This window comes from Dreissena polymorpha, chromosome 8 (genome assembly GCF_020536995.1).
Source record: "Dreissena polymorpha isolate Duluth1 chromosome 8, UMN_Dpol_1.0, whole genome shotgun sequence".
NCBI classification, from domain to species: domain Eukaryota; kingdom Metazoa; phylum Mollusca; class Bivalvia; order Myida; family Dreissenidae; genus Dreissena; species Dreissena polymorpha.
Window position 1 is genome coordinate 96287547 of NC_068362.1, and position 18046 is coordinate 96305592.

At 36.7% G+C, this 18046-nt stretch overlaps 1 protein-coding gene across 1 annotated transcript; it reads left to right on the plus strand.

The window, feature by feature from the left end:
• Positions 1–4727: 4727 nt before the first annotated feature.
• LOC127841507 (uncharacterized) lies at positions 4728–11946 on the plus strand. Its single transcript, XM_052370379.1, has 6 exons — positions 4728–4895; positions 8083–8563; positions 8856–9006; positions 9304–9415; positions 10351–10432; positions 10594–11946. The coding sequence occupies exons 2-6, from the start codon at positions 8096–8098 to the stop codon at positions 10828–10830; spliced, it is 1050 nt and encodes a 349-aa protein (XP_052226339.1). The 5' UTR covers positions 4728–4895; positions 8083–8095; the 3' UTR covers positions 10831–11946.
• Positions 11947–18046: the final 6100 nt, after the last annotated feature.

The following is an 18046-nucleotide window of genomic DNA, read 5'->3' on the forward strand; positions in this document are numbered from 1 at the left end:
ATGATTAGGTATTTTTTTGGAATTCCAAACTGTGGAATGACTTTCCTACAGTTCATGCTCGGCATCCCATTCATATGCTCTATTGTTTGGAATTCCACACACATGCGATCGACAATATTAAAATCTGCCAGATGATTTTTGGCTTCCCATTAATTGTTTGGGAATATTGTTTTGGATTCCACAAGGTGGAATGACTATCGTCAATATTATATTTTGCTACCCCTATTTTTGTTATGATAGAATACCAAACATTTATTGCTTCATCATCATGTCATGTTTTTATTCGGATTGTAAAACATTTTAGCTCAACCAATTACAACATGCTCATTGTTTCGGGCTAATTATGAGTTACTATTATGTTGCTGATATGTAAGTTTTCGTGTGTGCGTGTGTCCGTTCGTTATTTTTTTTCAAAACTTAATATATGGCTTTATCGTATAATTTAATAGAACATAACGCCAATTATCTTTTTTATATAAAATAAAAAATGAAACGTACTGTTTTATTTATCATCTTGTTCGTTTGCCAGAAATAATATTACAGGGTCATATTTACAGTATTTCTCACTAAATGAGGAAGTTCTATAAATATAGATATATATATGAACACTTCATATTCCAACTTTTGTTACATATTTTTATCCAACAACGATATTTATAATATGTTTAGGTCACACAAAAAAATTAATATGCATTGAACATCGCAGTCTGCAATGAAATCATCTTAAACATTTCTTAAAAATCAAACATTTAAATGTGTGTATTCTAGATGCAGTATTTATTTCCAAATCGTCATGAAATTTGGTCTTAACATTTTTTAAAATGATTTATCGGCCATGATTGTTATTTTGTGTAACAAACTAGCTATATGCAGACTTAAAAGAAAAAGCTTGTAAACCTTATATCTAGTTATGAAATTTAAACAGAAGATTGGTTTTTATGGTGGCCCGGTAAACTTAAAAGAAAGACTCCTCTCGAAACATTATGAAAACTCAATACGAGCGATCTTTATTTCACTTAAAAATAAATTTAAACATTTGAACAGAAGGCCACCAGGAGATGACGCAGATGACCTTATGACGGTATAGAGGATCAATGTTGAAAGCGCTGAGTCTTGTAAAACTATACTGTAAGTGGCAGTCCTTGTTGCAAGTAACGAACACAAAGGAACTTGCAGTCGGGGAAGGGTGACGCGCGCTTTCCGAAGGCTTCTCTGTCAAGTTGAATACTCAGATCTGCTAGCCTCAGCTAGCTCTATGCCTGCATGAATTGACTGTCGCCAAGCGGTGCGGTCTTGGGCCAGGGTCCCCATGTGTCTGTAGCTATTGAACTGGCTTACATGTCCCTTTTTAAGGCAACATTGTACCTTAGGGCTGAGCTATCCACGGGGCAAGCTGTCCGTACATGACGTCCTTTAGTAAGCGTCCATCCGCCATTCGGGGTATGCGACCAAGCCACCTGAGGTTACGTTGAGTAAGAAGGGCAAACATGCTTGGGATTCAGCACGTTCCAGAATGTCGCTGTGCGGGATCTGATTCTGCCACTTGATCTTCAGAATGCGTTTTTTAAGCACTGTGTGAAAGGTGTTGTGGCGGCATTCTTTGGGGGCAGCCGATCTTCACCAAAAGGCGTAACAGTCCGGGTCTTCTGAACAGATCGAAAGCCTTTGTAAGGTCGATGAACGCCAAGTAAAAATGCATACCATGTTCTCCGCACTTTACTGAAGCTGACGCACTTTAAAGCTCATATCGATGGTAGATCTGCCGGCGCGAAGGCCACACTGTTGCAATGATCTGGGGTCAGTTTAGAAGAATGAAGGCAAAAACCTTCCCAACCACGCTCAGCAGAGAAATCTATGGTAACATATCGCATATCTTGTGGCACTGCGCCTTCCTCCCAGCACACGAGCAGAAGATCATGCAGTGGCTGGAGAAGTGTGGTCTTTCCGAATTTGATGGAATTGGTGGGATGCCGTCACTTTCTGTCTCTTATCCACAGCTCAGGGAGTCGATGACGTTGGAAAGTTCCTCAACAGTGGGCAGGGCGTTCAGCTCTTCCATTACAGGCAGATCGCTGATGGCGTAAATGGCCGGCTCGATGACAACAGTTACCATAGAATATAGCTCTGAGTAGTGCTCCACCGTCGGAGTCAGTCCTTGACGTCATTTTTCTGTGCAAAACGAGTTTGGGCTTATCACCTGTAACTATTGCCTCCCGTATTGAATTAATCGTTGTTAGACGAAGCTGGAGTGACCTCTCCAGCGCGAAAGCATGGGCAGGGAAGTTTGGAGATCCCGGGTTGTCAATGCGTCAGAACCTCCCTTTCCCTCTCCACGCAGCTGATGGATACAAGGGAACGCCAGACCGATACAGCTTGGCACCAGCGTTTTTTCAGTAGTTGTCGGAATAAACTTGAAGACAAGGTCAGTCCGTCCAAGGGACTCCGGCTTCGGATTTGATAAGGTTTGAGATCAGAGTTTTCTTCTTCTAGATGGAGATCTGTTCCTCCATCATAAGAGGAACACTTCGAACATCATGAGACTTGCTGAGACAATTTGTTTTAATGATATGTCGTCTTAGTTCGAAAATTGTTCCGGTCCGTCGCAAAAGTAGCCATGAAAAGAGTGGGCCATTTTCCGTATATGGCTTTAGTTAAACTTAATTTCAAAGTAAGATCTGTTCCCAACCATCATACAACTTGCTAAGAAGATGTTATCTCATGATATATCGGCTAATTTCTAAAATTGTTACGGATACATCACACACGATGCTCGGAAGCGTTCAATTCGGGTATAAGGTTATCGACAAAGAACCTTTGGGTCTTTTGTCAATAAAACGACAGTCCTTTTAAAGCTGCATAATGATTGGTCTATTCGAAGTTTCAGTGACATGAAAAAAACGTATTTAAACGATCATGATGTTTTTATTCTCCTGAAATTTGACCGCTATAGTCTTAGCAGTTTGTTAAAATGATTAGTGTTTTTTTAATTCCAAACTGAGGAATGACAGTCGTACAGATCATTTTCGGCATCCCATTCATAAGGCTCATTGTTTGGAATTCCAAAAAGTCGATTGAAAATGATCAGTTTTTTTATGATATCACACGGTGGAATGACTATCGCATATAGTATTGTTTCCCCCATATTTTTGTGTGAAGATGCTCAGTCTTTACGAATAGAATACCTACACATTTGCTTCTGAATTATTAGGTTTCTATTCGGATTGTTAACCATTTTAGCTCACCCCATCACAGCATGCTCATTGTTTCGGGCAAATGATGAGTTATTGTTCTGGTGTACGTTTTCGTGCGTGCGTGTGTCCGTTCTTCAATTTTTATTTAAATGACGTAAACTTTAGCTTGATAGTGTAACTGATTAAACACTCTCGAAGTCGCATGTGCTCCAAAACATCATACAACTTGATAATAGATTTGTTTCTATAATATATCGGCTGATTTCTACAATTGTAACGGAAACATTACAAATGATGCTCAGAAGCTTACAGTTCCGTCTGGTATAAGGTTATCGACCTAGAACCTTTGGTTCGTTTATCAGTAAAACGACGTTTCTTTTAAGGCTGCTTCTTATCGAAGTTTTAGGGGCATAAACATATTTTATACATTCATGATGTGTTTATTTTGGCAAAATTTGACCGAAATAGTCTAAGCATTTTGGAAATGATTAGGTAAATATTGGAATTCCAAACTGTTGATCATGTTCGATATCCCATTCATATGCCAAATTACTTGGAATTCCACTATCTTGACTATCGGACAGATAATTTTTGGCTTCCCATTTTTTTCCAAACGGTTATCACTATCGTACATATATACGCTGGCTTCCCATCAATAACTGTCGCTGCATAATTATGTTTCTACTCGCATTGGTAACCATGTTTAGCTCAACCGATTACAGAATACTTATTGTGTCGAACTTGCATTTTTATTAGTTTATGTTTTGCTGCTGTGATGCATACGTGTTTCCGTTCGTTTAATTTACGCACCTGTCAATATTTAAAATGTTAAACATTGACAGGTGCGTAAATTAAATCAATGTCCCATTGAATTGAAATTTGGGTTGTGATGTCAGACAGCGGTTTGTTGATCTTGTACCACGTCCCATCACAAAAACTGGTCACGCCTCAGGGTGAAAAACTGTATGTAGATTTGTATTGCTAGCTTACTTAAAACATCTTTTTGGAGCCAGAAGACACAAAATATGCAGTATATTGTTATGTTGAATCGTAAAGAGACGGTTTACAAAGATTGTTTTAATCTTTCCATTCCGCTAAAAACTTCTGTGTGCACATGTATATACTTGTACAGAATAACGTATCTGAAAATAATTCTGAGCAGATTAAAATTATAATTGGCTTGTAACATATAATGGTAATCTTAGTATGTTGAGGTGGTGCCTTTTTGTTAAAACTTGTCGTTTAACGTTTCGTTTCTCGAAAGGTGTTTTCTTCTTTTGCACACCAATACCTAGATTTCTAAATGATCGGTAGTAATAGATGTTTCAAATAGTGCCTCTACCCTGGATAAGTATAGCTTGTAAAGAACCTTTAGCAAAAAGCTTTAATTTGAGATCTACTCAACAAGAAACGTTATACAGGTAAGCAATCCAAGACTTTCTTGTCCAACCTATTTCAAAAGTTACGAACATTTGACTGGTTTCCCATTCTGATATATTTAGCATATTATGTCATCACTAAACGGTGGGTAGCATTTGCTATATAAACGATCGATATTTAACTGAAAATATTTAAGTGTTAACTTTGCTAGGGAACACAAGTATTTAAAATATTTATATAAGGGTTTTAGGAGAGAGTTTCAGACATACAAAACAATTCGATTGAAATTCGCACAGACGGTGAATACGCTTACCAGCATTTAAGGTATGTTACATCGTTTCACTTTTTGTTATCAATGTTGCAAAAATTATGAGCAATATATATATTCCTTGTTAACGTTTAAAGGCAGGTTGGGTGATTTTCCGATATCGCATACATCGTATCACAATAATTATTCCAAACGCGAGTTCACTTCGTTTGGAATTGGTAATCGCCGTTACCTTAATTGATTTTGTATTTTTTTCAAAACTTTGTTTTGATCTCCCGTTAATTTGTAGCATTCTGGTTTATATTTTATAATTCATTTTGTTCACGTCTGTGCAACCCTTTCCACCATGAAGTCGACATGGTGATTGTTAATTATGAAAATATCACACTTAATTGGTGCAAAAATGAAAACGCATGAGTCTTTTAAAGCCCATAGCATTCTGACATTTTTTCGGTTTTTACTTGACCTATTTACCGTGGTTTTGTTATTTATAAAGCCTACACTGTACGGAAATCTTGCCAGGACCAATTGATTGGTCAAGTTCTTAAAAAGAGCCAATTTGGCTGCAGTAAATATGAATTGAATTACTTGCAGTATACAGATGGTTCGAACTAGCAAAACTAAAGGTTAATTTCTTGTTATCGACCTCGAACATTTTGGGTCTTTTGTTATGAGTAGAACGATATTCCTTTTATGGCTTCATGATAATGGGTCTCTACGAAGCTTTAATGACATAGCAAAAAACGCATTTATACGTTAATGGAGTTTTGGTTCTTATGAATTTTGAAAAGAATGGGTTAAGCAGTTTAGAAATATTATTGATTTAAATCAAACATTTACTAACGGACACATGTACGTATTCCTTAACAGTTTGATTTAACACCGTCAAGTAACTTCCGCACAAAGAATTTTGGGTCGCACATTCATCTTTAGAAAATGATAAGGTATTATGTATGCGTTTGATATTGTATTGGCAATACCTGATCATATTCCATAATTTGTAAAAGGTCAAAGAAAATAATACAAATATGCACTAACCTAACTTTCTATCCGAAACTGCATGGTTTATCTGCTGTAAGTTTTGTTTATCGGAACACCAAGGATGAAGTTTGTAAAGGAACATAACGTATACAGTTCGTAAAATGTGTCTGACCTCTGGTTATTTGGCAAACCGATTGCTCTTGAGATCGTCTCGTAGATATTATGAAACCTTCCGTTTACGAATATAGCATTATATTTTTGCACTCGTTACATCTCAAACTGGCCGGCGACCTTTTATAAAAGTAAGAATATTGACATATCTCATCGTTGAAATGCATACTTTTTTTTGTATGAAATTGAAACAAGGCTGATTTTTTGTTCAGCTTTTGTGGGCAGTCATGATTGATTATGTGGCTGATAATTTAAAGTTAACCAGGTTAAATTAGATAACATTATGCTTTAGTTATACCCCAAAAAACGAAGTTTAGGGGGTATATAGGAGTGAGCTTGTCTGTCGGTCTGTCTGTCTGTCGGTCTGTCTGTCTGTCTGTCGGTCCATATTAAGTGTTCGCTCTCTAATTTATGTTGTTTTCACCCGATCTTCACCAAACTTGGTCAGATGTTGTATTTTGATGATGTCCAGGTCAACTTCGAATATGGGTCATGCCTGGTCAAAAACTAGGTCATGGGGTCACTTAGTGCGTTGTAAACATTGAGCATGGTGTCCGCTCTCTCATTCAAGTAGTTTTCATCCGAGCTTCACCAAACTTGGTCAGAAGTTGTATCTAGATGATGTCTAGGCCAACTTCAAACATGGGTCATTGCAGGTCAAAAACTAGGTCACGGGGTCACTTAGTGTGTTTTAAACATTGAGCATGGTGACCGCTCTCCTATTCAAGTAGTTTTCATCCGATCTTCGCCAAACTTGGTCAGAAGTTGTATCTAGATGATGTCTAGGTCAAGTTTGAATATGGGTCATGCCGGGTCAGAAACTAGGTCACGGGGTTACTTAGTGCGTTTTAAACATTTAGCATGGTGTCCGCTGTTTTTTCTGTGAAGACAACATGCAAAATATTCTGTACCAATGCGGTATGTGGGGTAATTCGTCAAGTCTGTGACAGAGTTCTAGTTTTACCTGAACTACGATGGTATTTAGTCTTAATATTTGTCTCGAAAAAATATGTCTAGTCAACAACTAGGTCACCATATCAGATGTCACCATATCACCCGCTCCAACTCAAATGAGTGTCAAATAGAACAGAGCATTAGTGTGTTGCAAATTTTCTAGAGTGAAATTTTATACAAAAAAGAAGTGCAAAAGAGATGATTTCCAAAATAAAACAAAATCAATTCGAAAACGACAAATCAAAGAAATATTTTTACATATCTTTGATATACATACGTAAATGGAATTAAATAAATAGTTTTCGTTTATTATATAAATTCATTAAGTTAACACATATACACATGATACGAAACACATAGTTTGTTTTGGTTTTTGTTTGTTGGTGGCCATTTGAAAATGTCAAATAAATCAACATTTGTGTTACCACTTAACACATATTAATTTGTTTCTTCGTTATAATAGGGCAAATGAATAGGGTTTTTCATTTTCAATGGTATGTACACATTTAAGGGGTTCTTGTCAAAATAATAATATTCGCTATATATTTATACTTTTACGACAAAACAAAACATTCGATCGTCTCTTTCAATTTTCATATACATACCTATCTCGATAACTAATCTGTGATTTGAATATCTAAAATTAGCCAATTATTTTATACATGGAAATGAAACATCTAGAACAAATCATTTTCATGAGTAATTTGAAATTTCAGGCATCTATATATATCACATTGTGATGATTGAGTTAATGTTATATGCCATTTTGTATAATCCATCATATTCCGCATAAACGCGTTAAAAAAGGATAACATCTACACAATCTTTGCAAAATGGATAGTGAATATTTTTTGTTCATATGTACAATTTAATGTAATCAATTTAGCTTAAATTAGTTGACGTTGTTTTCTTTGAAAATTGTTACGTTTGAAAGCAAGGGAGAGTTTGTTATCTGAAAAACAAACTACCATTTTTAATAGTCCACCTAAATTTAACATGAAGTTGGAGAACACACAGTTAAACGACATTTTAGTTTATTTTATTTGAAAAAAGTGAGCATCTACACTTTATTTCCTTGAAATCTTTTGTCAGAAAATATTATGTGGGTTCTTATCGATAACAAATTTGGCATTACAGTTTACAAGTAACAATGGCCGAAAGTCAAGCAGCACAAGGTATGGTCGCTCCTCCTGGGTCCTGGGGCTACCCCGCTCCAAACACCGGACAGACGTATTGTATGCCGCCAGGTCAGTACCAGGCCCCAATGATGCCACCTGGGCAACAAGGAATGTATTACCCGCCAGGAGCACAGCCCTATTACAACCCATATGGCCATATGATGCCCCAGATGCAAGGACCACCAGGAAGTAGTCAAATGGTGCCGCAGATGATAGGGATACCAGGAAGTGGTCAAATGATGCCGCAGATGCAAGGGGTACCAGGAAGTGGTCAAATGATGCCGCAGATGCAAGGGGTACCAGGTAGTGGTCAAATGGTACCCCCGATGATGCCGGGAGCACCAGGATACCCTGCGGTTGTCGGGCAGCTAGCAGCTGCTGTAGATCCATTCGCTAACTCGGCCGACGCGGCTGTAAAAAGAGGACTTCACAATGTCAAGGTTGTACTATGTTTGTATCAAGATTAGACATAACTAGTTTAACTAATGCCTTTTCTTAAACATTCAATGATGTATAATTCTTTGCATTTGTCAGTCGGTCGGATGAATATCTGTTTGAAACACATGGTCAAAACAGACTTCTGTATAGAACGCACATTGGAGGTAAACGCTACGTTCACTGAAGCTAAATGTTGACTGATGGTGTCTGACACAAAATTTGCTTAATAAAATACCAAAAACTCAATAATGACAATAATGAAATACTGATTCTTAATAAAAACAAATATTTCAGGTTTCAAGGTTTGACGCGACCGAGGTTGAGCGGCAGCTGCAGGGCGAATTGTTCGACAAGTGGCATGAGTCATGCGAGGTGGTAAAGGCGACGAAGATTCAGTTTTCAAGAATCGAAGGATACCTGGATCACCTAATGGATGCATATGAAGGTATATCGAATTGAAAAGTGTTCTTTCAATTTTTCCTGTTGTCTTAAATTATATTTAAATGAAAAATGGACAATTCATTTAAAACAATGGTAAGTTCTTAGAGTCAACTGGTCTTATTTAATATCCAAGATGAAAAGAATTATGCAAACGTGTTTCGATTTGACCTCGTTTGTTCCTGAGAAGTACAACAGAAAGGAGTTATGTAGTGTTTCGGAACAATTAATCACTTTGTGCTTCAATGTGTCAGTTACTGTAAGCATATTTGGACTTGATGAATGCATTGCATCGCCATTGCAGGGATTACCCCAGAAACAAGAAAGAAGATGGATGGCGTGTTGTGGGCGGAAGGGGAATGGGAATACAGGTTAATGGAATGGAAATTTAACAAGGGAGATAACTCTGAAGCCAGGTATTGTTTCTTGTCTATGGAAGATCTAATAATTCAATATATTTCTTTTTAACCCACGCAACTAACTTGTAAGGGACGTACTGTAATTAGATTTTACGTCATGATATTCGGCATTAAGGCATTTTCCTGTCGTCTTTTTCGACAAGTATACGAACAATAAACTTAAAACTTCAAAAGAGTGAGATACACAAGTGTCATTTATCTTGTGAAATTAGATTTAAGTTATTCAGCAAAGTTTATTGTCTTTTTTTAATTTGAACCGATCCATTCTAGCAACTTTCTAAATAACGAGTTTTTGTCCATTAATGTTTTTTTATACTACGATTTCTCGAATATTAAAAATTTCAAACGTCATATTTAGTTTCGCCTATTTTGGGTGGGTATAAAGCCTAACACGCATAACTTAAAAAAAAAAATCTAAACGTATTGCCAATTTTTTGTCCGTTCTTTATCTCAGACACTTGTTGAGTTGTAAAAATAGACATTGTAGCTAAGAAGCTTGCATTAAGTGAACGTGCAAACACATAAGAATAATCTGCCTCCATAATAAGTCCATAATTGTCTGATTTGCTATGAAACGTTTGTTTGGGACTTTGTTCCTATTGACTCAAATGTCATGCTTCATACATTTTCTCTTCTAAACCTAATAAATGCAACTAATTATTAAAAAACAAACTAAAAATGTTCTCTGATTAAGCGGCATACTTGAAATATTTCAGACAATTTTCCCCACGAAAACATTTTCTCTTCATTTCACAGAGCTAACTATGACTCTTTTGATTTTTATATTCATGTCAATTTCCGTAAAATGTTTGCTTAAACTTAAAATAATGTGATGGAACAACAAAAATGTTCATACATTAAATTTTAGGGAAGTAAATTATTGAGCATATAATAACAAACTCTATCAACTCATGTTCTATTTCATAAATCAGGTACGGAATGATCGCCTTCGGACGCTCGCCCGACAAACAGTTTGTGGACTGCATGTATGTCATGTACAAAATGGATTTCAAGGTAAACGTATGGCGAATGCTATTCCTCTCAAAGTTCGTATGTCAATTATTCAAATCTCATATAAATACTTATGGATGAGCTCGTTCAACGTGTTATGCCATTTGGACTTACAAGAGACGTATGCAGTTTCTGCAATCTTATTCGTTATGATCCTATTCTAGGTCGCACCACAGGTGATCGTGGAACGTAAAGATCACTCTATGTTGTGGGGTCTAATAACCTGGCAGACATTGTCACAGCACACCGTGGAGCGATCTCTGGGTACGAAGGACATCGAGAGACTGAAGAATTTCTTCCGTAGTAAAGCCATGGAAGGCTTCTACAAGGAAGGTGTCATCGAAAAAATCAATTATGTCACGTCACTGGAAGATATCCCAAAAGACGATATCAAATCATAACGTATGCAACGTTTAAGGACATGTAAAGATTATTTGAACATTTGATTTCTTTATTCCAATTCATTTGTATTTAAATTGTGATCTTTACTCTAATTGGAAGGTGGCACATTAGTATAACATAGCAAGTATTTCATTGTTTTGTTTAAATTAGATAAGCTATTTATAGTATCGAATCGAATGAATATATATGCATTGTACATATGGCACCATAAAATGTATTTTCTCATTCTTTGTATACTAATGAAATTTTAAATAATCGAATGTGTTATAAATATATGATGAAATGAAAGGTATTTTAAATGGAGACACACACTTGGACGGGAGAAGAGCAGATCACATCGATAAATATAGGTTTATAAGCGATACTGATTTTAAAATTGACGGCATTATCTAATCATTCGCCGCTGACATTTGATGTCCGCACCAATAACGCTGTTTCAACAAAAAATAGTCATCCGAATGTTTATTTTCAATGGGAACCTAAGAACAAATGAGACTTTTTACGTAATGTTTCGTGAGTTGTTCATATTCTGGTCCATATCGCAAACTGATTCAAACTCTGACCCTAATATTCTAATGAGAGAATTTTCCAACTATTTAAATTCAAAAGAGTACAAATATGTTAAGCACATTTAAGAACATGAAAATAAAGGTTTTATATATTCTGGTCAAAAAGATGGTTTAACAAAGATTGTTAAACAAAATCAACCTAAAAGAGCTTTATTTACGTAAAATATAAATACAGATAAACGTTCATGGGGACAATTTGTTGTAATGAAAAAAGTGTGCGTGTAAATCTAAAGCAATTATTGATGAAATATTACCAAGACAATCTTTTGGTTTCATTTATATGACAAAGTTTACCTACACAAGTGTAAAATGAAACAAATACTTTCCAAGCATAGAAAGAGCCAAGAAATACACAGAGTATGAATATGATAATTTTTGAGAAACATGTAAATTTCATAAAATAATTTAAAACTATTTGACAGTGAATGGCAACTATTTTATGCTATTGTCTCATAAACTTATACTTGAATCTTTGTGATTTTTGTAGTTGTATTTACAAATTTTTATTTTATTACATGTATTTTGTAGATTATATTTGATGTGTTGCATTTTTGTCATCTTTTTTATTTCATTGCATAATCGGGTTATTGCTCATATTGTATATGTATTTGTTTTCAATTTTGAAAAAGTGGTCGGCGTATAGAAAATCCAAATTAATATACAACAATAATCAAAGCAAGCAATTACAAAGTATCAGATGGAAATCAGCCCGTGAATTTTGCAATAATTCAAACGTATACAGGTACAAAATCAGGGACGATATCATTAAATGAACTTCATGTTTATTTCAGTAGGTTAGCGGACGAAGGTTACGTAAATATAAGGCTTTGATTTCTTAAATGCATTTGATAATAGACAAAATACAGAACCGTGGTATGGTGAATTCGATTTTTTTATTTAAAATACAAGAGGGTTATTAGGACGCTCACCTGAGACCCTAATAGGAACAAAACTATACTATTCCGACAAGGGGGGTTTCACAACAAAACGAAATGAGGGGCTGGTAAGAGTTACTTAAGCCCATAGATAGGCAAAGATGAGGACAAGACAGCATAATACCGATTCCGTTCGGTCGTGGCTCGGAAAAACAGCAACCGCGCACTCCACTGCCAGTCTCCAGGATGTATACGACAAGTAAGCTACTGGAGCTAATCAATTTATTAAGCTGGGAAGAAAGGGAACACATATAGGAAAATGGAACATAAAAGCACTGCAAGATCCACGAGTTAACGCACGAACTACAGCCGGGACATCATCCGACGTTAGGTGGCCGTCAGGTGGCGTGGCTTCGGAGAAACTTCAACAGACAAAGGAAACAAAAGATGGTTCGTGGGTATGATTCGAAACATCGCCACGGGGTTGCTGTCATCGTTAGGAAAAAGGTTGTCAATAGCGTCATCAGTGGCACCCAATTCTGAAGCAGGCTCATCTCTATCCGTATCTCAGCGCGACCTCACAACATCTCCATAATTAAAGTCTACGCAATTACATCAGATTATGAAGACGAGGGGATTGGACAGTTTTCTGAAGAGTAAGAGCGCATCATAGTAAATGTTTCGAAGAAAGATATCATCATCGTCCAAGGCTATTGGAACGCCAAGTAAGGGCCATACTGGTCAGGAACAGAAGGCATTTTTGGTACAGGAGACACCAATGACTGACGACTGAGACTTCTTGAGTTCCTTGAGTGCTACAGAAGCCACCAACTTACACTGACCAACACGCTGCATCCACACAAACCGTCCATGATAGCGACATGAGAACGTTTAGTTTAAACCTATTTATTTTAGCTCGATTGCATCGAAAGCTTTAGGCTTATATAAACGCTCTCGAGTCCGTTTCCTGGGCCTAGAACCAGTACTTGGTGTCTTTGAGGGAGATCTTAAGAACACACCCACGGTGGTGATCCCGGTCGTTGGCGGATACCATATCCATAACACCACGGCGACCTCGAGAACGTTTCTTGGCGCAGAAATCATTAAGCCATCATTTAGAAACACTTGCAACACCAACGTGAGCTCTTCCACGCCTTCATCGACTTCAAGTAAGTTAGCAACCGAGTGTGTTAGGCAAGCAGTGAACTCCAAGACTTCACCAACGAGTTCTAAGAAAGATCCGGAGAATTAGATATGGAGGTCAGCATGTGGAAATCGAAGATCATGGTGACTAGCAACACCAGTGCAGACATCCCGTTGAACGGCGAGAAACTGGAAGAAATGACCACCCTCAAGTATCTAGGAGCAAGCATTCCAAGGATGCTTCCAGCACCGCTGAGGTCCATATGAGAATCACCATGGTAACTGCAGCGATGGCTAGACTGAGCAGATTATGGACAAGCAGCTCAGCCACTTTCCCCAACAAGTACAGGCTCTACATGTCCTCGTAGTCTCCATCCTACTTTAAGGCTGCAAGACTAGGACGCTCCACATGGACAAAGAACGCAAGATACAGGCCTTTGAAAACACATGTCTCCGAAGACTGCTCCGCTTCTCAAACCTGGAGCAAAAGACCAACGAGTTTGTCAGGAACATGACGGCATCAATTGTCGGTCCTAAAGAATCCATACTAGAGACCGTCAAACGTCGAAAGCCGGCTTGACTGTGTTTAAAGGAAATATAAAGGGAGGTCGCCGACGTGGTCTTCAAAAGAAAAACGGGATGGAAAATGTGAAAGAACGTCCCTTTCCATGGATTAGCTACTCATAGCATTCCACAAAAGAAGGGAATGATGATGATTAAAGTGATGATGTTATGATGATAAAATTGACTTACTGGTCAAGAACTAAAAATGTAAACCAGTTTAATTGCCTTGCAATCCTCATGTCAAACTATCGATCATTTATGCCACAAAAAATACACTGCTTGAACAATATTTAAAGCAATGGATTCATTATTCACCCTAACAAAAAAATAAACGTTTCTATGCAAATAATGTGAAATTTATTTAACGCTTCGTTTCATCCATTTTAAACTAAAACTTCGAGGTTTGGGTATATATTTAAGCGGGAAGTATTGAGCGCGCATTGAGCGCGTTCATCGTTGATTCATTATTAAAAAAAACTACTACATGTAAAAATGTAATTAAGTTTAAGATCTCTTCATGCCCAGGCTGGTCGATTCCCTTTATATATAGACAGATATGTAAGGATCGAAGGCTGAGCGAAGGCTGAGGTTCATATACCATTTGGGGCTGCCTGGCTGGTCACTATTCTGCCATTGGGCCTGAAGTGAGGTTTTCTATTTCTTATATTATACCAAACATTTTTGTGCAGATAAATGCCAATAGAATAAAAATAAATAACAAAATATAAATTCCATCAAATTTATTAGTTACTATTAATAATATGTACCGGTGAACAAAGGAAACAGTACTAGATGCGCGAGCATCTTTACCGGACAATATTCAAAATAACGGACCGTTATAGGTTATATACGCAAAGAAGAAACAAATTTATGTGAGGTATAATATGTTATTATTGCATAAGAATGCAGTGATTGTCAGTCTGATTTTTCGGAATCTGAATCCGACAGCTGTTTTAAACGCTCGTCATAAGATAGCCTAACACAGGGTTATTTTTAGCTAACTACGGACGGTTTACGGCTGGCTAATTTAACCTTCGATCAGTCACCGTGACATAAACCATACACGCACTTTACTTACTGTGTTTGTTTGAATAAGATAAAATTATGCTGAACAACAGACGTCACGATGCCTCCACACAAAAAAGAGACTGATACAGTGCCCAGTCAACGAACCTTAGCTGATTTCTGTTGGCCAAAATAAGGAAGAATGAACAATCTCTTAATAGACCCATTATATTAGATCGAAATTATTTCTTTCAATATCGTGTGCAAAATCATTTGCCCTCGAGTGCCCTATTTTGACGCCTCTAATAAGTCTGTTGAAGTTTTGTTGCTCTAATAGGGATTTAGATGATTAATATTTTATTTGATTACACATTTACCTTGTATTTACACATTTTTAATGCAATTGATTGCGTTATCAACCAAAATATAACTCAGCACATTGTATATAACCGGTAAAGTTGCAATAATCCAACTCCCAGCTATCGATGATGATGATGATGATGATGATGATGATGATGATGATGATGATGATGATGATGATGATGATGATGATGACGATGACGATGACGATGACGACGGTGACGATGACGACGATGATGACGATGATGATGATGATGATCATGATGATCATGATGATCATGATGATGATGATGATGATGATGATGATGATGATGATGATGATGATGATGATGATGATGATGATGATGGTGATGATGATTTTGCAGGAGAGACAACCAGCTACTCTCTAACGTTGTTGTCCTATTAGAGTTTTTCCCTACACATTAATCTAAGGTTGACAAATGTAAATAAACATAATGTTTTGCAAATATGTTCAAAGGTTTGTCACAATAATATGCCTAAAAGTGAAATAGTTATTTTTCACAAAGGTCTTTTTATTCTACTTATCTTAAAAATTTAGTTTCTTTGCGTCAAAAAATAATGTGTAAGTTATGCTTAAACAAAATAATAAGCGAAATAATACTTCTGACATGTAACAAAGTAAAAAACTACTGGTTCATTTATGGAGAATTATTATTCGAATTCGATATCATAATTAAGCGTTTGGTACGCTTTTCCTCGATAAGTTTGATGAAACGCGTAGTACTGACATATTTTTTTAAATATAATTTTCGGACAATTACACAAGTCTTCGTGGCGCATTGGTAGAGCAATGGCGTTTGCCTTCAAAACGTGCCACACTCGAATCCCCGGGACGTCATTTTTCCTCTTAACTTTTTTTTTTGCTTATATGATTAGTTTAGACTATTTAAAATGTTGTTAATATGTTAGTAAATAGTTTAAGAGATTACATAAAAAAGAAAAAAAATCTGTGAATAAGTCTCATAGGTAGAATAATAAGACAACACTTGTGACAATAAACATAATGCTATGGCTTTTCTTTAGTACGAGAACTAACTAGTAACTACACAATGAACTCATATTTTCAACCACCATTCAAAGCTCCTTTTCACATTTAGAACAAGAAAATGCATAATTCTCATTCATATCATTCTAGATTAAAATCCTTCATCCAAATTCATGTTGCAAGTCATACAGGATGCCTGATTTTATCTTTCTACTTTCTATTTTTTCATGTTTTTCTTCTGTTAATTTAATTCCTGCATTTTACAGCATCAACTTTTCTGCGTGTCACATTGTCCACTCTTTGCATGAACTGAAGTGTATCTTTTTTTTCTTTCTCAGCAATGACCCTAACACTCTTCAAGTCTTTAAATAACAACGATCTGCATTCCGGAGATGTCAAATTATCTGTACAGGAATTTCTTTCTGTTGTCTGTGATGGTTTACAAGTTTCCTCTGCCTTTGGAAAAAAGGCAATTTTAATTATTGTAGACACTGCAGGTCTGATTCTACACATGTCGTCATCAGAGTGGTGTGATGGTCCGGGCATCGATTCTTTGTTCAGCACCTCTAGTCCATACTTGTTACATGGTTCGGGTGTTGTATGCGTTGGGCGTAAGTTATTGTATAATTTCTTATACACATTAAATAAAGCTGACATGCCGTCTGCATCATAACCCTCATGCAGACGTGTAATATATTTAAGGCGAGTAAGGGTACTCATGGTTTCTTTCACCACTTAAAAGACACCAATAGCCTTTTTTATTATATGTCTGTTCCGGGTCTTCTACATATTGCTCACATACAGATTCAGTGAAAGTTAAAGAAGGCTTCATAATGTCTCCAGAGATAAAAGTACTTCCACTGGATATATTCCAGATTATTTGAAAGTATTTATGACAGTAAATAGTTCATTTAACTGTAATTAGCAAATTCATCAAAGTTTTCTTGACAGATTGCACTCTCGTGTAATTTATAATTAGATGCCAGCGAAATGTTAAGGGTCTAATCACATCTTTGTCTAGGGGCTGCATCGCGTGGATTGCATAGGAACAATTCAGTACAGGTGAATTCTCACGGCCAATTGCCTGTATAAACACATCATGATTGACATGGCTCTTACACAGTCAAACAACAGCAAGACGCTCATGTACAGCGTAATTGCAGAAGTGGTTTATGAGCCTGGAGAATGCAACTATATCCATTCAACAATAAGGAGTATAAGCGAATTTCGTTCCCTTTAGACAGCCATTTAGGTGATGAAGCTTCGCGGCTTTGAGTCTGGATACACTTGTACAGGCAACATCGGACTTGGACTTGCTGCGCTGCCACTCAACATGGTAATTAGCTTTTGATTTCCCACATCTTGCAGGACCTCTCTGAACTTGAATTATCCGCTTAGAATATTTTTTTTTCTTACTGTTGACCTCTTCATTTCCATTGGGGGTAAATGGTACCTAACGCTTTTTTGAACAACAGACTACACGAATTCAATGAACTTACACATCCTCAGCTCCATACCCCGCTGTGACATCTGCTGAAGTATATTTGCCATAGCCTCGTCTTTCTCTTTCCCTACATACTGTTCCTGTTCAGTACATTTTAAATATATCATATTTACCACTCAACGGATGATGAACAAACGACGCAGATAAGCAATTCATCTCTGTTGCTTTCCTGACAGATATTTGAGTACT